Raw genomic sequence first — 23,750 nt, 5'->3', positions numbered from 1 at the left:
GCACTTTACATTCATTTGCTAACTTAATCCCCAGAACATCTTTATGAAGTTAGTGCTATTACTGTGCCCATTTTACAGATGGGGAAGCTAAGGCATAGAGGTTCCCCAATTTGTAAGTGACAGAGCTGAAATGTGAACCCCAGCTATCCGGCTCCAAAGTCATGCCCCTCACCATTGCACTCCCTTCCAGCAATGAATGCTCAAACGGAGCTCTGGAGAGATGGAGCAATTTCCAAAGGAGCCACAGGAAGAGCCTGGTGGGGCTAGGACCGGAAGCCAAGTCCGTTCTCTGTGCAATGCTTCTCCCACTCGACCATAGGATGTCTGGCCACCGCTACACAGCCCCTGAGACTAGAGGCACAACGAGGCATCTGAGAGGTCTAGATACCCATGCAAAAAAACAGCCCTAGTGAGCTAGGTGGCTCTCAGCAGAAGGCAAGAGGAGACAAAGAGTAACCACTGGGACAGAAACAAGTGTTCCTGCCAGGTTCCTCTTCTTGAGCAGAGAAAGGTAGTGGGTGCTTCCCAGGGGTCCTATTTGAGGCCTAAGCTGTTCTCTTTTCCTGCATTAATTTATCAGGAACCTCTGCCCTGCCACAGCTGGAGCCACCCTAAGGCCATTTCTGCCAGATTGCAATTGGGTGCACGTGGAGAAAGGACACATATTGGGGAGATTAGATGATCTGATTTGCAACTGATGTGTGTAGCAAGTTGGGGCGGGGCAGTGAGTAAGAAAAAGTGGAGGAGAGGTTTGGTCAAGCCCGACAAAACCACAGCAGCTAATGGGACTCAGTGACAAGACATTATAGCAAAGCATCTATAATCAACTCAGCTTAAGAGATTTGGGCCTCTGGTTGGGCTTGTTGCCACAACAGAAGAGCACCATTACCATGGCCTTCTCCCGAAAGGATGCTCAGGGGGGCCGCCAAACCTTCAGTGTTATGCAGTGGATGCCGTTCTTCATAATTTTCGGTGAGTGAGCCCCAAGGGCTGGAGAGCACATCGGAACAGACCAAGAAAGAGGCCAGGTATTTCCAGATGGGGAGGGCTCTGAAGAGACCCTCCGATTGTTCTCCACCCTCTGGGAAGGAGTGGGCACAGAGGCCAGGAGTGAGGCTGTGGCTGTTCCGGTTTAAAGATCACCCCTGCCTTCTCAGAGGCTGCCCCTATACACTAGCTGAAAATAGTCATATTCAGGCACAGGGCAGAGGTGATGGTGGCTTGCAGAATTGGTGTCACTAGGGAAGTGGAAGGTGACTTTCTAGTCTAAGATTATGATGAGAAAATTCTGGAAAATCTGGGGGCTGCTTGAGTGACTTGCTAGACAGAGTTTTGAGAGAGAGCCAGCTGCTTTTCAGTGGACTCAGGGCACAGCAGTCACCAGTGCTAGGCAAATGGGCCGGAAGCCCCAAGCTTTTCTCAGCCAGAAACCAGGGCTCTGTGGGCAGGCAGTGATGGGGCAAGCTGGAAGGCTGGATGCAGGGAATAATGTCATTCTGAAGGAGGGACAGAGGCAGGAGGCAGCCAGTTCCAACCCATGGGAGGCTATATGCCCTTTAGAGAAGAAGCTCTTAACCTGGGTCCTACAGACCAAGAATTCGGAGTGGAGTTGGACTAAGATGGAAAAAAATCACCTGTTTATTTTCACAAACTTGAACTGAAATGATAAATGCAGGCAACAAACCACAGTGGCATTGGCGATACCTGTCATTCTGTCAGTAACAGCACAGAGATTTGTGTTTCATGTGACAGTTGTTGCAGGCATCTCAAAGTTTCATTTATGCTCTTGACTACATCAAAAACCCAGTGGTTACTGGAGCTGCCATTAGATCTGGTTATTTAATGCATAAATCAAGAAGCACATGTGTTACTCTATCACATTTCGGAGGTAATATTTTGATCACTGTGTTTTAATATAATGACTTTGTAAGTCTGTGTATTTAATTTTGTGCATTTAAAAATAACATTCAAAGAAGGGGTACATAGGCTTTACTGAACTGCCATAGGGGTCCATAGACCCCAAAAGATGTAGACTTATTAAGCCTTATAAAAATCAAATCATGCTGAGCCCATTAATGGCTTGACTTTAGCTATATCGAGAGATAAACTTATCTGTTTCCAGTCTTCCATAGTTTCTTTTTGTTTTCCCTTGCATTTCCATTAACTTCTTCAAAAAGACCCCTTTGATAAGTTCCAACCCTCAGCTAGGAAAGTGAGGGACACAAGAATGTTCTAAGAGACTTGGCATCAGGGTGGCAGCCAGCATTTCAAGTCTGGATCCCAGAAAGAATGGGCAAAGATGGGGCAAAAAGAGTAGGGAAAAGAGAGCAAGAGCTGCGTGAACAGATTTAGGTCAGGGGTCTTTCCCACCCAAGAAGGCCTTGGTATTATATTTGGACACAAGCGCCCAGATTGTTCTGGCTCTACTGGGGCAGTTTTTCTCATTAAAATGTTCTCATTTTTCTACCAGAAAATGATTCTTTCTCAAGTACTTTTTCCCTCTACTACTTCTCCGCTGTCAAAGGACACTGCCTCTGGGTGGGGATAGGGTAGAGAGTATGTCACATAACTGGATAGAGGGGACTGAGACGGGGAGGGTTAGCCTCCTGGTAATGCCTCCCCTGCCCCCAAATCTCACCAGCTTCCAGTCATCCTGGAAGAGCTGTAGAGGGGGGTGGGGATGTTGGGGACACACAATGATGACACCTATGTGTCTTCAGTGAAGCACATAAGAATAAATGTGGATTTTTTTTCACCTTCATTTTTTTTTTTTTTTTTTGAGACAGAGTCACGCTCTGTTGCCAGGGCTAGAGACAGGCACCCTGGACTCTGATTTCATTGCACCATCAGGAAGAATAATCATAACCAGGTCCTAGAAAATTAAGCAGCTAGAGACTCTGATGCATTCCCAGCTTTCCCACATACCCAGTCAATGCATCTTTCCCTACTCCCCCTCCATCACCCCTATGTCCAATCAGCTGTGTTGGGCTGAAAATTCCACCTCCATAGTATATTCCAAATTGGTTAGAGAAATAGTAGCCTATTTCAGGTTTCCATTGTCTCTCATCTGAATCACTGATACTCTTAGCTGATCTCTTTGCCTACAGTGTCTCCTGCTCCCACAGTTATCCCAAATTATCTTCCTGAAACACAAATATGATTGTGCTACCTTCACTGCCTTCTCATTCCCTTCTGCATCAGGCCTCATGTCCCCAGCTTCTTTCCCAGCTTTCCCTCCTGTTCTACAGCGTCCTCGTGCTCCCTGGATTTGTTCAGGTTATGGTGTTGCTTACAGGCTTCAGACTCCCCCACCTCCAGGCCTTTGTTTAAGCTCTTCCTTGTGCATAGAGGGCCCTTCCTCCACCAATCCATCTGTCAAAAACCTACCCCTCCTCCAAAATTCAACTTTAAATCTTACCTTCCACACGAAGCCTAGAGTTTCTGGAAGGCAGGAGCTTTGTATTTTACATGTATTAATATGAGTTCACACACACATGAAGTGCTTAAAATAACTGTTGGCACATAATAAAGACTCAACAAATGCTACCTATGTTTTTTTCCCAAACCTTGGAGTGAAGATACATGACCTCTCTGAGCCTCAGTTTCTTCATCTGTAAAATGAAGATAATAAAATTGTCTACCTATCAGGATTGTGAGAGGCTTAAATGAGATAATGCACATTAAGTGCTGAACAGAGTGGTGTTTCACAATAAATGCTCACTATATGGTATCAACGACCACAGTTGCATTATTTTCATTATTTCCATATTTACTCCCTTCACCCTCCTCCTTCCAGTCCCCCAGCCAGTCCCCTTGGCTTTTACCACAGAGATTCCACAGATGGCTGCCAAATTCTTGTTGCTGTGGAATGATGCGAGAGGGGAACTTCCAATGTTGCCATCCTCTGATGTCACTTCAGTTAATTTTTTTTTATGAGGTCTGAGGTTTTGGTCAAGGTTCATTTTGCTGCCTATGGCTATCCAATTGTTCCAACACCATTCATTGAAAAGACTATTCTTCCTACATTGAATTGCTTTTTCATCTTTGTCAAAAATCAATTGACCATATTTGTGTGGGTGTATTTCTTGACTCTATTCTGTTCCATGAGTTGATATGTCTATCCCTTCACCAATACATCACTGTCTTCATTACTGTAGTCTTACACTAAGTCTTAAAATAAGATAGTGTAATTCCCTTACTTTTATTCTTTCTCAAAATTGTTTTAGTTATCATAGTCCCTCCGTTTTTCTATATAAATTTTTGAATCAGCTTGTCTATGTCTACAAAAACTCCTGATATCAGAGTAAGGCAAAGATACCCCAAGAAAAGTAATTTACAGGCGTATATCCCTGATGACCATAGATGCAAAGAAAAGCTCAACAAAATATTAGCAAACCAAATTCAATAGCACATTAAAAGGATCATACACCATGATCAATTGATTTATCCCTGGGATGCAGGGACAGTCCAACATAACACAAATCTATAAATGTAATATACCACATTGACAGAATGAAGGATAAAAATCATCCCAACAGAGGCAGAAAAAGCATTTGACAAAATTCAACATCTTTTCATGGTTACAAACTCTCAGTAAATTAGATATAGATGGAATGCATGTCAACATAATAAAGGCCATATATGAAAAGTCCAGAACTAACATCATACTAATGATAAAAAGCTGAAAATTTTTCCTCTAAGATAAAAAAAAAAAATATTCAGCATAGTACTGGAAGTCCTACCAAGAGCAATTAGATAAGAAAAAGAAATAAAAGACATCTAAAGTGGAAAGGAAGATGTTAAATTGTCTATTAGCATATGACATAATCTTATTTATAGAAAACCCCAAAGACTCCACCAAAAAACTGTTAGAACTAATAGATGAATTGAGTAAAGTGGCAGGATACAAAATAAACATGCAAAAATCAGTTGCATTTCTATACACTAACAATGACCTATCCAAAAAGGAAATAAAGAAAAATTCAACCCTATTTACAATAGTATAAAAAAGAATAAATACTTAGGAATAAATTTAACCTATGAGATGAAAGATCTGTATATTAAAAACTATAAGTCAATGAAAGGACTTGAAGAAGACAACAAATAAATGGAAAGATATCCCACATTCATGGATTGGAAGAATTAATATTAACATGTCCATATTACTGAAAACAATCTATAGATTCAATGCAATCCCTATTGAAATTTTTCAAAGAAACAGAAAAAACAATTCTAAAGTTTGTATGGGACTACAGAAGGTGCTGAATAGCCAAAGCAATCTTGAGAAAGAAGAACAAAGCTGGAGGCATCACACTTCCTGATTTCAAACTATATTACAAAGGCACAGTAATCAAAATAGTATGGTGCTGGCATAAAAGCAGACATGCAGACCAATGGAACAAGATAGAGAGCCCACACAGCTAAGGAAACAATCAACAAAATGAAAAGGCAACCAACAGAATGGAAGAAAATATTTTCAAACTGTATGTCTGATAAGGGGTTAATTTCCAAAACATATGAAGAATTCATACAACTTAATAGCAAAAAAAAGGCCTACTTTTTAAAACAGGCAAAGGATCTGACTAGACATTTTTCAAAGAAGACATACCAATAGCCAACAGGTATATGAAAAGATGCTCAACATTACTAATCATCAAGGAAATACAAATCAAAACCCCCTTATACCTGTTAGGATAGCTATTATCAAAAAGATAAAATGGCTCATGCCTGTAATTGCAGCAATTTGGGAGGCCAAGGCAGGAGGATTGCTTGAGGCCAGGAGTTCAAGACCACTCTGGGCAACACAGTGAGAGCCTGTCTCCACTAAAAAAACAAAAACATTAGCTGGGTGTGGTGGCATGGGCCTGCAGTCCCAGCTACTCTGGAGGCTAAGGTGGGAGGATTGCTTGAGCCCAGGAGTTCGAGATTACAGTGAGCTATGATTGCCTCACTACACTCCAACCCGGGTGACAGAGCAAGACCCTGTCTCAAAAAAAAAAAAAAAAAAAAAAAAAAAAAGAGAGAGAGAGAAAAGATACAAGTGTTAGGATGTGGAGGAAAGGGAATCCTTGTACACTGTTGGTTGGAATGTAAATTGGTACAGCCATTATGGAAAATAGTGTGGAGGTTCCAAAGGTAATGAAATTAGTATCTTGAAGAGAGAATTGCACCCCCATGTTCATTGCAACATTATTCACAATAGCCAAGATATAGAATCAACCTAAGTGTTCATTGATAGATGAATGAATAAAGAAAATGGGATACAAACACACTAGAATATTATTTAGCCATAAAAAGAAGGAAATTCGGCTGTGTATGGTGGCTCATGCCTGTAATCCTAGCACTCTGGGAGACCGAGGCAGGAGATTCGTTTGAGCTCAGGAGTTCAAGACCAGCCTGAGCAAGAGTGAGACCTCATCTCTACTAAAAAAATAGAAAGAAATTAGCTGGGCAACTAAAAATATAAAAAATTAGCTGGAGGCCGGGCGCGGTGGCTCACGCCTGTAATCCTAGCACTCTGGGAGGCCGAGGCGGGTGGATCGCTCGAGGTCAGGAGTTCGAGACCAGCCTGAGCAAGAGCGAGACCCTGTCTCTACTAAAAATAGAAAGAAATTAGCCAAAACAACTAAAAATATATATAGAAAAAAATATTAGCCGGGCATGGTGGCGCATGCCTGTAGTCCCAGCTACTCGGGAGGCTGAGGCAGTAGGATCGCTTAAGCCCAGGAGTTTGAGGTTGCTGTGAGCTAGGCTGATGCCATGGCACTCACTCTAGCCCGAGCAACAGAGTGAGACTCTGTCTCAAAAAAAAAAAAAAAAGAAAAGAAAAGAAATTCTGCCATTTGCAACAACATGGATGAACATGGAGGACATTATGCTAAGTGAAATAAGCCAGACACAGAAAGACAAATACTGTATGATCTCATTTACAGGTGGAACATGAAAAAGTTGAACTCACAGAAGCAGAGAATAGAATGGTGGTTGCCAGGGCCTAAGGCAAAGAGGAAATGAGATATTGGTCAAAGGGTACAAAGTTTCAGTTATAAGATAACTTATCTTATAACTTATTGTCTGGTGATAATATAAAGTATAGTGATTATAGTTGATAACACTGTATCATTTATTTGAAATGTGATAAGAGAGTAGATTTTAAGTGTCCTCACCCCCGCACACACATACACAAAGGGTAACTATGTGTGGTGGTAGTGAATGTGTTGATTAATTTGATTGTGGTAATCATTGCACAATGTATACATATATCAAATCAACATGTTGTACATCTTGAATATGTACAATTTGTATTTGTCAATTATGCCTCCATAAAGCTGGAAAACATTAGCTTGAAATGGATAATAGATCTAAGTGTAAAACAGAAAGCTGTAAAACTTTAAGTAGAAAACATAGGAGAAATCCTGAGGTTAAGCAAAGAGTTCTTAGATTTGACACCAAAAGTACAGTATGTAAAAGGAAAAAAAATGGATAAATTGAACTTTACCAAAATTAAAAGCTTTTGCTCTAAGAAAGACTCTGTTACAAGAATGAAAAGATAAAAAAAAAAGAAGAATGAAAAGATAGATGCAGACTGGGAGAAAATGTTTGCAAATTATATATCAGACAGAGAACTTGCACCCAAAAATTTTAAAGAACTCTCAAAAGTCAACAGTAAGAAAACAAACCACCTAATTAAAAGTGGGCAAAAGATTTGAATAGACACTTCACCAAAGAGGATATACAGAAAGTAGCTAAGCACATGAAAAGCTATTAAGTATCAGTAGCTATTAGGGAAATTAAAATTAAAATTATGATGAGACACCACTGCACATCTATTAGATTGGCTTGGCCGTCTTCAATACAAGCTAAATTAGGAGCCCACCTATGTCGACTTTTTCCTGGATAACCTCTCAAAGATGCCTCACTTGAGAGAAGTTGGAACCGTCTCCTGGTGTCAAGGCCATAATATCTAAGGGAATGTCACACATACATACACACAAATGTTTGTTCTTCAGCATTCCTTCCTCAGGATGCCCTTGCTTTATGTCACAGAACTCCTTGTTCTGTGATCTTTAGCTCTTCCACATTTGGCTTCTGTTCCTCCTATCTTTTAAATCCCGCTTTTATCACCATGCATGACACTGACGACATTCAAATAGGCTGTGTCTGGAAGCTTTGTCCTCAAAGGACATTGATGACGTCCTGCAGGGCCATACCTGCAGTTCCAAAAGATTCCACAAGGTGGGGCTGGTGTTACCGCGATAAGGGCTCTTAGACAGCCTTTAGAACTGGCAGATATATGAAGGAGTTACAAGGCACACAATTACTCTGTCTACCCTTTGTAAATAACATCACATTTATACAACATTATACATGCCGACTAAACACTCATCATTTAGCTTTATGTATTATTGAAGAAAGAAAACATTTACTTATTTCTTTTTCAATCAATCTACAGATATTTGTTGATTATTTATGTGCCAGACACTGTTCTAAATACTGGGGACACAAAATTTATTTGAAACAAGATATAAAAGAAATGATACACTTAGGCTACCTTTAATTAGTAATGATTCTTATTTATCTGAGTTTTTTTTTTCTGAAGCTTAACTGGCAAATGTACTGTCATCTTTTAGGAAGGTCAGAGGTAGTGAGGCTTTTATGCACGGCAGGCTGCCAATAAAATTCCTCCCACCGCTAGTTCCTGTCTAATTAGCATGCTCCCAATAACTGTCGCAGCCAGCTCTCGTAAGGGAAGTTCAGCCTATCACTAAGGTTTCTTCTGCTCCATAACATGACTTTTCAAAGCAGTGCCCATTAGGTCTTTTTCCTGCCATTTTCATGTATGTCCAAAATGCAAGAGACAAACCTGCTGGTAGGTAACTCGAGTTTCTTCCCCTTCGCTGAAACTTTTATCTGCCAGGATGTGGTACCTGGTCAAAGAAGTCATTCCCTCAGCCAGGTATCTTTTTATTCACAATATGTGTATTTAGCCTCTCTTTCTCATGACTGCAGATTTAAAAATGGAATTCAATTCCCACTGCTGTAAGATGTATTATGTTTGCATTTCCCAGCCTGCTGTGGCCCTTTGCTAACAGAGATAAGTTTTTCCTTTTCTGAACCTTTGCAACATTTTGAATGGGACAAAATAGAACACAGTAAAGCAGTTTTTAATCCGTGTTTTCTTCTCAGCATCAAACAGCCTGTACACTGCAGGCAACCCCTCTCTACTGGAATATGAGGACTTAACAGTTCAAAAAAAGAAGGAGGGTCAAGCTTTTAGAAAGAATTTCCCAAGGTCCCAGAATGAGGATGTCAGCCCCTAGCCCAATGTGCTGTTCTTCCCACTTGCCGAGCAGAGCTGTCCTTGGACCCTGGCTGAGGGTCTGCTCTGAGAACCTCATGGTTCTGTTGTCCCCTCAGTTAAGATCTCAGCCATCAAGGAGAGCCTGGTCTGACGGCTCAGAGGCCAGTCTGGACCACAGCAGAGCTGGGTGGAAGGTGGGAGGTGAGGGGTGAGGGGGAGAGGGAGACAAGGTTGTACACCAGCCTTGCCCTACTTCTTCCGTGTAGAGCAGAGAGCAGCATTGTGAGAGGCGTACTAAAACTTGAACCCTTTGTGTCCCCTCAGGATTTGCTTTTGCTGCCCTTTTACCCTTCTATCTGGCATTCACTAAGTTCTGGCCCTTGACTGTGCTCGCCCTAGCTTGGCTTGCCTATGACTGGAACACCCACAGTCAAGGTAAGAGACGGGGGCAGAATGGTGGTCTTGTCTATGACAAGGATGGAGCCACAGGAGAGGGAGGTGGAGGGAGAGAGGGGGAGAAGCAAAGGAAGGGAAGAGGTGAAAGGAGGGAGAGGGGAGAGCAACATAGCAGGGACAGAGGTCTCTACCACGTGGCTCAGGAAGAATTAAGAGGTTAAGGTTTCTGGGCAGGTGCCCCCAGCCTCAGGCTGTTTTCATATCACCTTTCTGGCTGGCTCCAGAGGAGCAGGGGCTTCCTATGTCTTGGAGGTTGTGTTCAGGGACAGTAACTACAGCTCTGAGGTGTGAGTAGGAGGCCCCTCCTGTGACCCGAGGACTGCAGGCAGAAATCTCCATCTCTGGGAGAGGCAATTGCCCATCTGGCAATGTCCCATCTGCTCTTCCCTTCCTTCTGTACCCACAGGTTGTAGACGTTCAGCTTGGGTACGAAACTGGACCGTCTGGAAATATTTCAGAAATTACTTCCCAGTAAAGGTGACTACCTTTGGGTGCCCTCAGTCCCTGTTGCCTAGACTCCCACACCCTACTCAGCTCCATATTTTCAAAGGCTTTGGTGGTCAGCAGTGAAGGTCAAGGCCCAGAGGCATAATGCAGAGCAAGGGCCCAAGATGGATGGGCAGGTGGGGAGACAGGTGCAGAGCAGCCTTTCCCGCAATGGCAAACCTAGGTCAGCCTCTCTGACCATCACAACCCCTGGCAATCCCAAGACAATAATGACATCCCAATGAACAGATATTTGGGGCTCCGAGAGGGAAACATATGCTGCCTGCTGGGGTTTGAGTACACGCCCTCTCTTCCTTCTTCCTAGCCAGTGCTCTGACTCAATCTCCCTCTAACAGCTGGTGAAGACTCATGACCTTTCTCCAAATCGCAACTACATCATTGCCAGCCACCCCCATGGCATTTTATCTTACGGCGTCTTCATCAATTTTGCCACTGAGGCCACTGGCTTTGCTAAGATTTTCCCATCCATCACTCCCTCCGTAGGGACCTTGGAAGGGTTCTTCTGGTTGCCAATTTTGCGAGACTTTGCGATGTGGTTGGGTGAGTATAAGAAATTTCATTCTCTGACCTACCTTGGGGCTCCAACCCCAATAAGCCCTGACAGTCACTCTTCAGGACTTGATAGGAAATGAGTCCAGAACACTCTGGGTCAATCATAGGAGTATGAGGCCAAGCATCAGGTTCTGTCCAATATTTGGGAGGTAGGGTTTGGTTGGGCAGCAGGGGAAGTTACAGGTATTCATAAGAGGTGCTAGGATTCCTTTCAGAGGGAGAATCCATGGAAATAAGAGAGTGAAAGCCAAGTATTAAACACAAATGCAGGGAAAAGCAGGGATGAGTAGGGTAGCTCAGACAAACTTCACCAGACTCTTGGATGTTAGTTGGTTTCTTTTGCCCAGGCATTTGTACAGTAGCTCTCATCCCACTGTGTCTTAAAGACATTTTAAAGTCTCTCATACTAGCTAGTGTGCTCCTGGTCCATGACCTTCTTCTTCTGGGAACCCCTTCACCCTTGCATAAGATGCCAAGGGACAAAGGATAGGCATGCTTCAGAATCCAGGATGACTTCTCTATGCCAGGCTTCAAGCTAGGGCACTATGACAAATGTCACTCTCTGGGCGAATATTCATCCTTCTGAACACCAGAAAACATCTAAAGCCAAACATTAGAAAGTAAGATGCATTTATCTCAAGGGGCAAGGTGAGACTACTAGAGTCCCAGAGGGTGCTTCTGATCTGCTCCCCTGTGAGGTTGGCATGGCCCTAGAGAGGGATCTCAGTGGCTGGAGCCTGGAGGCAATTTCCACCATCCCAGTAGAGAATAGAAGGTAAGCGCAGGGCAAAGATGAGAGACAAAAAGACTCTGTTACTGTTTTGAACAACAGGATGTCATCCACATTCCATCATTCAGCTACATTTCAATTTGGCTTATGTAGGTTCCTGGGTCTACCTACTCTCCAGAAACCCCAGCCAATGGCTCCCCTTAGACAGGCTGCTCTTAGGAGGAAGCAGGTTGGTGGTGGCTAGTCCTGATCACCCCTGGAGTAGAGAACTCTCCAGTGTGGGAGTAGAGGGTCTCCAGTGTTGTCAGCCTGGGCAAAGTGGAAGATGGCTGTGGTTCATGGGTAGAGAGAGAAGGGCTGGGCTTAAATACTGTTGATCTGAAAGGTAGTAGGCTTTGGGTAGCAGTAGGTAGAGGAGCTCATATAGACCCAACTGTAGTAGCACAGACCCTCAAGATAAGCAGCCGACCCTAAGAACCAACCTCAGGCCAGGGCTAACCCATGATATGAAGGTCAAAGACAGAAAGGTGGAAACAGCAGTAGTCAGGAAACAGAAGTGCAGTCCCCAACAGGAAGAGCCTAGAGGAACTCCTTACCCTATCCTCAGGCACCAAATTTGTTCTAACACTTGATTCTTTGGTTTTACAGGCACGTGCCCAGTGAGCGACGCATCCTTGAAGTACATCCTGACCCAAAAAGGAGTAGGCAATGCCATGGTTATCGTGGTGGGTGGAGCTGCTGAAGCCCTCTTGGCTCGGCCTGGAGAAACCGTCCTCTTCCTCAAACAGCGTAAAGGTTTTGTGAAGTTGGCACTGAAGACAGGGTGGGTGTCTAGGTTCTAGTGCTCTCTTGTCAGGGTGCCATAGGCCCTCTGTAGCCCTCTCCAGAATGGTGCCCTCCCTGGGAACCCTGTTAGAGGGGGCTTCCTCTTCATTCAGATTCCTTCTCTCTATGCCCTCTCCCTGTGCCTTAGGGGTGTGTGGGCCTCCAGATACATTTCAATGGGCACTTTTCTTACTTGAAGTTAGAGAAAGAACAGCAGCAGAAGACCTTTTACTTTCTGCCCATTAGCCTAGTGGGCTGGGCATCTGGGGAAGTGAGGCTTCACCCTATATCAACCTGTTAACCGAGAGGCCCTGAGAACCTACCAAGGGCGAGGAAGGCACTGGCCTTGATGTTCTGAGAATTGCAAAGATGAATAAGACATTCCCACAAAGAACATTTAACCTGCTTTAAGAAACAGAGCAGGCAGGGTGTGGTGGCTCATGCCTGTAATTATAGCACTTTGGGAGGCCGAGGCGGGAAGATCACTTGAGGTCAGGAGTTTGAGACCAGCCTGAGCAAGAGCGAGACCGCATCTCTACTAAAAATAGAAAAAAATAGCCAGGCATGGTGACACATACCTGCAGTCCCAGCTCCTAGGGAGGCTGAGGCAGGAAGATCATTTGAGCCCAGGAGTTTGAGGTTACTGTGAGCTACGCTGTCGCCACGGCACTCTAGCCTGGACAACAGAGCAAGACTCTGTCTCAAAAAAAGAAAGAAAGAAAGAAAGAAAGAAATAGAACACATTCACTGAGCAGTTATTGAGCACCTACTAGACATCAGGCATATACTAGGCATTGAGGATATAAAAATAAATAAATAAGACCTGCTCCTTGCAAACTCTCAGTCCAATATGGAACACAGAAACATGAACATACAACAAAATATATGCAGAATCCAACCACTTACCACCTAGACTACCACCCCCTGGCTTACTACCATCATCTCCCTCCAGACTAGTATGACACTTCGAACTGTTCTCCCTGCTTCTATCTTGGCCTCCCTACCTTACCCTCAAGACTATATTCCCAGCTGCAGCCAGGAAAATCCTGTTAAATCTGAGTCAGATCATGTCACTACTCACAATACTGCAGTGGCTCCCATGTCACTCAGACCAAACACCAAAGTCCTTACAAAGGCTTGCAAGACCCTCAATAATCTGGTCCTTAGCTACTTCTCTGCCCTCATGACCCAGTACTCGCCCCCTTGCTTGCTCCATCACTGCTACACTGGCCTCTTTGCTGTCCCTCGAGCAGGCCACACACTCCTGCCTGAGGGCCTTTGCTCTAGCTGTCCCTTCTGTCTGGAGCACTATTCCTCCAAATAACTTCTTGGCTCATTCGTTTACCTCCTTCAAGTCTTTGCCCAATGTCTCTTTTCAGTAAGGTTTATCCTGATCATCCTGTTCAATTTTTTTCTCCATTGCATTTATCTTCTTATAGATCATCTATTTTATTAATTTGTTTGGTTACCTACTATTCTTATTGTTTATTGTCTGTCTTCCTCCCCAAAAACGTAAGCTCCATGAGGACAGAGATTTTTAAAAATCAATGTGTTTGGCTGGGCACAGTGGCTCATGCCTGTAATCCTAGTAGTCTGGGAGGCCAAGGCAGGAGGATCGCTTGAGGTCAGGAGTTTGAGACCCAGTCTGAGCAAGAGTGAGACCCCTGTCTCTACTAAAAAATAGAAAACAAATTAGCCAGGCAACTAAAAATAGAAAAAAAATATCCAGGTGTGGTGGCACGCACCTGTAGTCCCAGCTACTCGGGAGGCTGAGGCAGGAGGATCACTTGAGGCCAGGAGTTTGAGGTTGCTGTGAGCTAGGCTGATGCCACGGCACTCTAGCCTGGGTAACAGAGTGAGACTCTGTCTCAAAAAAAAATCAATGTGTTCATGATATAGCCCCAGGGCCTAAAACAGTGCTGGTACATAGAAAGAACTTAATAAATACGTGTTGAATGAATGAAGCACCATAATAGAAATGTATACAAAGTGCTATGGGAGCACCAATTTGTGGAAAGAGCTTGGCCCAAAGTGGAGGTTTCACAGGTGGGTGACATTTGAATTGTGAATTGAAATATTAGTGGGAGTTGCCAGGCACATCAAAAGGGAGAAAGAACTCAGGCATTCAATGAGGACCTATGGCATGCCGGGCACTAGGCCAGGCCCTAGGGATTCAAAGATACACACGACACAGTTCTTGCCTTTGATTGGCTTACTGTCTACTGGGGGAGTCAGACAGGTAAGGAGATAACTGTAACACGCGGCTGGGGTAGTGTTAGTGCAGAAGAGAGGGAAGCACTAGATGAGGGCTACCTAATCCACATTGGGGGAATTAGACTAGGTGGTCAAAGAAAGTTTTTCAAAGGGATGAAATTGGAACTGAGTATGGAAAGGCAAATTTGAATTAGCCACATGAAGACAGAGGGAAGGCACTTCTGACAGAGGGAACAGAATGTACAAAGACACATAGACAAAAGATTGCTAGGCACACTTAGTATGGCTAATCGAATTGCAAAGAAAGAATGGGGAGAGGGGAAACCAGCCAGGTAGGGAGGGCTAGAGCATACAGGCCATGCTAAGCAGTGTAGTACAAAGCATATAGCTCTGGAGGAGTTTTAAAGAGAGGAGAGACATGTCCAGATGTGTAGTTTAGGAAGAACACTCTGGATGCTGGATGCTGTGAAGGTAGTTAGATCTCTGGAGATTAGTTTTCCTCCTATCACAGGACAAGGTGTAGCAGCTCCCCACATAGTGTTCAGTAGGGAGGGTGGGGAGGAATGGGACATGAGACTGGAGATATTTGGGTGCTTGGGTTCTTGTCCTATAATTGAGAGAGGCTTCCCACCTTGGAGAAGGTTTTGCCAGGGGAGCTTCCTCAAAGAGCTCACACTCCTGCCCCTCTCTTTGCAGGACACATATTGTCCCTTGCTATTCCTTTGGTGAGAACGACATTCACCAATACATGAACTACCCTGAGGGCACGTGGATGAGGTCCTTCCAAACAGTCTTCCAGAACACATGCAAAAGATTCCTGGGAACGAGTTTCCGTGGCTTCTCTGGCCAGGGCCTCACTCCTGGATCCTGGGGCTTCCTGCCTTTAAGTCGGCCCATTACCACTGTTGGTGAGCTTTCCATTATCTCCGGACCACCTAGTTCTTAATCTCCACGCCTTACCCAAGTCATCCATCAAGTCGCAGGGAACCTGGCTCACAACTGGGATGGGCTGTGGCTGTGGTTGAGAACATGTTGGGTAGGACAACTAAACAGATAAGAAGTGTGGCCATTCACAGGTGGGGTAGAGTTCAACAGCTGCCACAAGAGCACGATTATTCACACACATTCCTTCAGCACTCTCCTGGGTTTGCTTTCATTCTCTCGAGCATGGGTGAGATTAGGTGATTGGAGAACAGGGCCAATATGGGGCTGGAGCAGAGGGAAGGAATGAAGTAAGGGGAGGAAATTCAGATACTGAGTTGCAGTAGATGGCTCCCAGTGAGGGATGGGTATTTTGAGTTGGGGGGGGTGACTCTGATTCTTGTCTCTTTTCCATCTCCATAGTTGGGGAACCCCTGCCAATTCCCAAGATTGAGAATCCAGACATGAAGACAGTGGACAAGTATCACGCACTCTACATTAGTGCCCTGCAGAAACTGTTTGAACGATACAAAGTTGAATGTGGCTTCCCTGAGACCCAAGAGCTGACAATCATATAACAAGAGCCAGATTCCCCATTAATAAGCCCCCAAAGCCACGAGGGATTCAAGTAAAGCCAAAGGGAAGGAAGAATTTGGGGAGAGGGTAGGATCTCAAGCATGAGAAAGGCCTAGCAAGCCAGAAACTATTTAATGAATTAGGGTTCCAGCAATGGAATCCCCTCCCAAGTAACCGAAGCAGGTTTGGGGGAAGGAATCAAAGGAGCAGGGTAGGACTGGGGAGGGCTGGCTAGCAGAGGAGGTGGCTTCACCACCCCTGGGTATTCTAGGCAACAATCCAGTTTGGGAGTCTTGTGAATCATTCCAGCCAACTCTCTGATCACAGTAATAAGAAGCCAAAGAACACTGTGCCCTTCCTCCTGAACCTTAGTGACACCCATCACTGTTTAGGCTTAGAAGCTTTATTTAGGATTGTTTGTTTCCTCCCAGGCCCTTTTCTTATAATTTGGGAACTTCCACAAGGTAAATTAGGGACCTGAACTGTGGCTTCCGTATCCAAGCAGACAGGATTCCCTCAATTGTGACAGAGCTCTAGACTGACAATGTGGTTATGCAGTTTCTTCTATAAAAATAAAGTTCTCTCTATATAAAACAGGATTCCAGTACTTCCTAATTACTGTGGTTCACTACTGGGCTTCCCTCAAACCTAAGAGTTTCCCTTCTGGCCAGAGAGCTGGTCTGTGAAGAGCCATTCTCCCCTTTTTCATCCACCCTTCATACTACCCCTGACAAAAAAGGTAGAGGAATGGAACCATAGCTGCTGCACACTTAGGAGACAGGATCAGAACCATGGGAACTGGCCCAGGTACCCACTGAGCAGCCCCCTCTTCTGATCCCACATAACCACCCTAGGACAGCAGGGAGGGAGCCACAAGACCATGCACCAGCTGTAAGTTTGCTTGATGTCAAATATCTACTGTATCCCAGAGACCATGCCATCACTTTCACAACCTTTGTCTCTTAATGCTAACATCAGCTCTGTGAGATTGAGATTGTCATCATCTCCACTTCACAGTAGCCACAGCTCCTAGAGATTAAGTAACTTGCCCCCAACCGCACAACTTTAGATAGAACTAGCATTCAAACCCAGGTCTTACTAATCCCAACCCAAAGTTCTCTCCAATGCCCCTCTACATGTCTCATTCCTCATTTTTTCGAGACCTATTCATCAGCTTTATTTTCTTAAACGAGGTCCTATGGCTCTCCACCAAAATTAGTTTAAAAGTGTGGATGAAAATGGCAGAGATTCTACTCAGAGTGGTCCCAGGTTAGGCCTCAGGGAAAATAATTGATTGATGTAAAATAAAAACCTGTTTATGTCAATAGAATGGAATTGAAAGTACAGAAACAAGCCGATACATTTGTGGTCAATTGATTTTCACCAAGGGTGCCAAGACAATTAGATGAGAGAAAGAATAGTCTTTTCAACGAACAATACTGGGACAACTGGATATCCACATGGAAAATAATAAAGTTGGACCCTTACCTCATACTATATACAAAAATTGACTCAAAATGGATCAAAGAGCTAAAGTGAAAGCCAAAACTATTAAACTCTCCAAATAAAACATAGGTTGTAAGACTTCATGATCTTGGATCATGCAATGGTTTCTTAGATATGACACCAAAAGTACAAAAAACAAAAGAAAAAATAGATAAGTTGGACTCCATTATAGTCAAACACTTTTGTGCTTCAAATGACATCATTAAGAAAGTGAAAATACAATCCACAGAATGGGAGAAAATATTTGCAAATCATGTATCTCATAAGTGTCTAGTAGCCAGAATATATAAAGAACTCTTATAACTCAACAACTAAAAGACAACAGAATTTTAAAAATGGGCAGAAGATTTGAATAGACATTTCTCCAGAGAAGATATACAAATGCAAAAGTGCTCAAAATCATTAATCATTAGAGAAATACAAATCAAAACCACCATGATATGATTTTACAGCCACTAGGATGGCTATAATAAAGATAGACAATAACAAAGATTGGTTAGGAGAAATTGGAACCCTCAGGCACTGATGATGGTAAAATGCTGCAGCCTCTTTGGAAAACAGTTTGAAAGTTCCTCAAAAAGTCAAGCATAGAGTTACCTTATGACCCAGCAATTGCACTCTTAGGCATACAAAAAATACCCCCAAATTTAAAACATAATGGTCATACAAAAACTCATACACAGATGACTGTAGAAGAATTACTTATAATAGCAAAAAAGTGGAAATAACCCAAAGGTCCATCAACTGATGAATGGATATACAAAATGTAGTATATCCATCCAGTGGAATATTATTTGGCAATAAAAAGGAATGCAGTAATGATACATGCTACAATGCAGATGAACCTTGAAAATATTATCAGTGAAAGAAGCATATATTGTATGATTCCATTTCTATGATATGTCTTGAATAGGCAGAGAGAGAGAGAAAGAGAGGGAAAATTAGTAGTTACTAGGGACTGGGGGGAAGAGGAGAAAGTGGGGAGAGGGGAATGAATGCTAATGGGTATGGAGTTTCTTTTGTGGGTTATGAAAATGGTCTGGAATTAGGTAGTACTAATGGTTGCACAACCTTGTGAATATGCTAAAAATCACTAAATTGTACACTTTAAAATGTTGAATTTTATGGTATATTAAATTCTATCTCAATGAAAAGGTAATGTTTAGGAAAAACTTGTCTTTTAAGGGAAAAAGTGTGAATTGTATTAAGGTTAAGAATCACAATAAAACAATTTTAAATGCTTTTTACTTTGAAATGATTGTAGATTTAAAGGTGGTTGCCAAGTCCTTTGAACCCTTTATCCAGCTTCCCACAATGGTAATTGACACTGGTACAATGCTGTCAATTAGACTACAGGCCTTATTCAGTTTCGTTTTTATATTTTATTTTATTATTATTTCAGCATATTGTGGGGGTACAAAAGTTTAGGTTACATATATTTCCCTTGCCCCCCCAACTCCCTCAGTCAGAGCTTCAAACGTGTCCATCCCCTAGACAGTGTGCATCGCATTCATTATGTATGTCTACACCCATCCCCTCCCCCACCCACATCTGCCCGGCACCCGATCAATGTTATTCCTAAATGTGCTCTTAGGTCATGATCAGTGAAACCAATTTGATGGTGAGTACATGTGGTGCTTATTTTTCCATTCTTGGGATACTTCACTTAGTAGAATGGGTTCCAGCTCTATCCAGGAACATACAAGAGGTGCTATATCACCATTGTTTCTTATAGCTGAGTAGTACTCCATGGTATACATATACCACATTTTATTAATCCACTCATTTTTACAAGCACATTTATGTGTTTGAGCATGTGCATGTGTGTGTCTATGCAATTTGATCCCATATGTAGATTCATGTAACTCTCATGACCACTGTGATATAAAACTGTTTTATCACCACAGAGGAACTCCCTCATATTACTCCTGTATAACCACACATCCCACCTTTGTCTCTGTCCCTCGTAATCACTGATCTGCTCTCCATCTCTACTGCTTTGTCATTTCAAGGATGTTATATAGTAATAAATGGAATCATACAGTATGTATTCTTTTGAGATTGGCTTTTTTCACTAAGCATAATGCCCTTAGTATCTAAGTTATCATGTATCAATAATTCATTCCTTTTTATTGGCTGAGTAGTATTCCATGGTCTGGATGTACCAAAGTTTGTCTAACCACTCACCCATGAAAAGACATCTGGATTGCTTCCAGTTTTTGACTATTACAAGTAAAGCTGATAAAAACATCTATAAGTTTTTGTGTAAATGTAAGTTTTCATTTCTCTTGGATAAATGCCTAGGAGCAGGATTGCTGGGCTACACGGTAGTTACATGTTTAGTTTTATAAGAAACTGTCAAACTATTTTACAGAGTGGCTGTACTACTTTACATTGCCATCAGCAGCATATGAGGGATTCTATTTCTCTGCATCTTAGGTCATATTTGGTATTGTCACTCACTATTTTTTATTTTCCTAACTTTTAAAATTGTACTTGTCATTCTTTCTAATTTTAGCTTTTCTGATATATGTGTAGTAATACCTCATTATAGTTGTCCTGTTCAGTGAAATGTCTCTTCATGTCCTTTGCTCATTTTCTAATTGGATTTATTAGTGGTTTTTACTGTTGAGTTTTGAGAGTTCTTTATATATTCTAGACACTAGCCTTTTGTTGGATATATGGTTTGCAGATCTTTTCTCCTGGTCTGTGACTTATCTTTTCGACTTCTTAATGTGGCCTTTTGAAAAAAATTTGTTTTAGTTTTGATGAAGTCCAATTTATCAAGTTTTTCTTTTATGAATTGCATGAGTTTATTCTTGTAGCTGTAACAAAGTACCACAAACTCAGTGGCTTAAAACAACTAATTTATTATCTTATAGTTCTGGAGATCAAAAACCTGAAAAAGAGTCTCACTGGACTAAAATTAAGGTGTTGGCAAAGTTTATTCCTTCTGGAGGCTCTAGGGGCGAATCCATTCCTTTGCCTATTCCTGCTTCTAAAGGCTCTCTGTATTCCTTAGCTCATGGCCATCTTCCAGCAAAGGCATCACCCCAACCTCTGCTTCTGTCATCACATCTCCTTCTCTCCGTCTTATATAAGCCCTTGTGATGACACCGAGACCACAGAGGGGATCCAGACTATCTCTCCATCTCAAGGTCCTTAACTTAATCACATATGCAAAGTCCCTTTAGCCAGGTAAAGTGCAAATTCACAAATTCCAGGGATTAGGGTGTGACCATCTTTGAAGGGGTCATTATTCAGCCTAATACATGAATCTTGCTTTTGATGTCATGCCTACAAACTCCTAGCCCTACACCAAGCCCTAGGCCCCCAAGATTTTCTCCTGCTTTTTTTTCTAAAATGTTTCTAGTTTTATGTTGTATATTTAAGCCCATGGTCTATTTTGAATTAATTTTTGTATAAGGTGTGAGAGCTTAATAAATTTTTGATTATGTACAAAGTGCAAATCAGAGCAAATGGAACCACTGTACCTACCCCAGGGAAAGCCACCAAGATGATTCATCTCTTTCAAGCATTTTCATTGATAGTACCACCTGATCCAAAACAGAGACAGCACACATGCCAAAAAAGTGAAAATGTATAATAGAATAATATTACTTATAAACAAATATGTAAACTTACTAAATAAAGTGAGAATAAATTGAATTCAGAATTCCTTTAACAGAATGCTCCACCATCAAGAAGGGCTTATCCCAGGAATACCAATGTGGTTAAGTATAAGGAAATCTATTCCTATGATGCAACAATGGGCCAACAAAGAAAAGCTGTGCAATCATTCTTAACATATGCTTAAAAATCATAAAATAAAATAAAATGTTCATTCCTGATTAAACACTCTTTAAAACCTAGATATAAAAGATACTTCCATAACATCATAAATGGTATCTATCTCAAATCAATAGCCTACCTCATCTCATACTCAATGATGAAACCCTGCAGACATTTAAATCAGAAGCAAACCAAGAATGCCTCTTATCAGCACAATTATTTACTACTATTTTCAAACTCCTGGCCAAAGCAACAACAAGTGAAACAGAAATAAGAGAAATAAATATGGGAAAGAAGGCAACAGAATCATGTTTAGAGGTGACACGGTTTTTATCACAAATAAAATCCCCACAGTAATACTCAAACTCCTGTTTACACAGATACAGCAACAATTGATAAGAAGCTGAGGTCTGGGTGAGCAAGGGGAAGAATGATAAGAATGAGATAGCAGAGGTAGGCAGGGATCACATTACATAAGGTCTTTTAGGTCACCACAAGTACTTTGGATGCTATTCTGAGCTAGATGGGAAACCACTGTAAAGTTTTGAATGGGGAAGTGATGAGATCTGATGCCCTTTACAACACTCCACTTTTTTGTCCAATTTTCTTCAAAACTGAAAATTTTTTCACTCTCCTCAATATATGAGAAAAGGAATGTCAAATCAATAAAAATAAAGAAGAGCTATGACTTCAAATTGAAATATAATATTTTGAACTTTGACTCCATTAACGAACCAAGCAACAGTTTTAGCAAAAACATTGGCTCTCTTAAGAACACATAAAAATAGGTAAGTGAGATATTAAAGGAAGACATTTCATTCTGAACAAAGTATACTTATGTTTTAACAGCTACAGGAAGAGAACTGGCTGCTGTAACATCAGAATTTGGGGAGCAGGTATCTGCAGGTCTCAGCACAGAAGCACTCAAGTTCCTGGCAATGTCAACTCAAATCAGCAAAGAGGAAAACTACTATTTGCAAACAAGTGTCTAGTATCAATGAAACAGGATTTTTTTGTAATCTAATGCTGTCACACATCCATGATGCTGAGAGATACAAATCAAGGCCTAACTATAAAGCAGAGGTGGTTGAATTGTTAGATTCTCAAAATAACTCAGCCATAAAATTTGTTTAAAATAGGAGAGCAAGGGATCACTGTTAAAGTTGCCGTAGAAATTACCCTGCTGCAAACATTTACCATGTGTCATTATACACCTCATTGACAACAAAACTTTCCAGAGAGATGACCCTATTTTAAAATGCACTTGGATGGTCCAGAGGGTAATAAAGAATTCCTGTGTTTATTTGAGGAATATTTAGTAGAAAAATATGCCATCTTTATTCCAAACTTCAAGAACTTGTATTTCTTTCTTTTAAAGCTAAGATGCAATTTACATACCCTATAATTCATCCTTTTAAAATGTACAATTCAGTGGTTTTTCATATATTCACAGTGGATGATATCTGAGATAGCCCAGCCTCCAAGGAAAAATAACTCCCCCAAAGAAGCATTTATGATGCAGCATTTCTAGTGAGTGTTTGGTTTTACAAAGTTAATAAGGGTTTTTAAAATAATATATTTAGATTTTCTTCTGGTATTGTCACAGTGTGAGATGAGCTTTCAGTAACAAATTACAATGTATTATTATATTGTACCAGTAAGATATGAGTTTACCTATGATAGCTTAGTGCCTGAACTTGGTCCAGGAACCAAGAACCTATAAGTTATTTGCAAACAATAAGGTTGTTTACTTTAAAAACTCAAGAGAATAAACTGAGAAAATGTTAGAATTGATAAGAGAGCTCAGTCGAATGGCAAAATACAAGATAATATATACAAAAATAAACTTTTCCTTTATACCAATAACAATAGATCAGAAAAAATAATGGGAAAAAGATCTACAAAAATGTATTGATATATATAAAGGAATGTGTGAATAAATGGAGAAATATACCATGTTCCTGGATGGGACAACTCAATATTATGAAGATATTATTTCCAAATTAAATGGAATGTTTGATGCACTTCCGATTAAAATGCTAGTAGGGTTTTGTTTGGAATTTGAGAAAGTTATTCTAAAATTCATCTGAAAGAATAAACAATCAAAGTAACTAGGAAATTTTTGAAAACTAAGAGTAATGAGGAGGAACTAGAACAAGCAGATGTTAAAAACACATTTTAAATATTCAAACATTAAAATAGAATAATGAATAGTACTGGTACAAAAACAGACATATAGGTCAATGGAACAGAACAGAAAGCCCAGAAACATATAGCTGTGTGTGTACACATGTACACACACACACACACACACACACACACACACACACACAGAACTCAGGATAAAGGAAGCCTCACAGATAAATAAGGAAG

The 23,750-nt window shown here is 41.6% G+C and overlaps 1 protein-coding gene across 1 annotated transcript; it reads left to right on the top strand.

Annotated features, from left to right (window-relative positions):
- Positions 1-890: 890 nt before the first annotated feature.
- On the top strand, positions 891-16,186 carry DGAT2L6 (diacylglycerol O-acyltransferase 2 like 6). The gene is made up of 7 exons (XM_045538337.1): positions 891-972; positions 9,623-9,733; positions 10,161-10,231; positions 10,597-10,801; positions 12,192-12,366; positions 15,279-15,490; positions 15,927-16,186. The coding sequence occupies exons 1-7, from the start codon at positions 891-893 to the stop codon at positions 16,079-16,081; spliced, it is 1,011 nt and encodes a 336-aa protein (XP_045394293.1). The 3' UTR covers positions 16,082-16,186.
- Positions 16,187-23,750: the final 7,564 nt, after the last annotated feature.

Source organism: Lemur catta, chromosome X (assembly GCF_020740605.2).
Source record: "Lemur catta isolate mLemCat1 chromosome X, mLemCat1.pri, whole genome shotgun sequence".
Taxonomy (NCBI): Eukaryota; Metazoa; Chordata; class Mammalia; order Primates; family Lemuridae; genus Lemur; species Lemur catta.
This window is presented reverse-complemented; position numbering and strand designations above follow the sequence as displayed.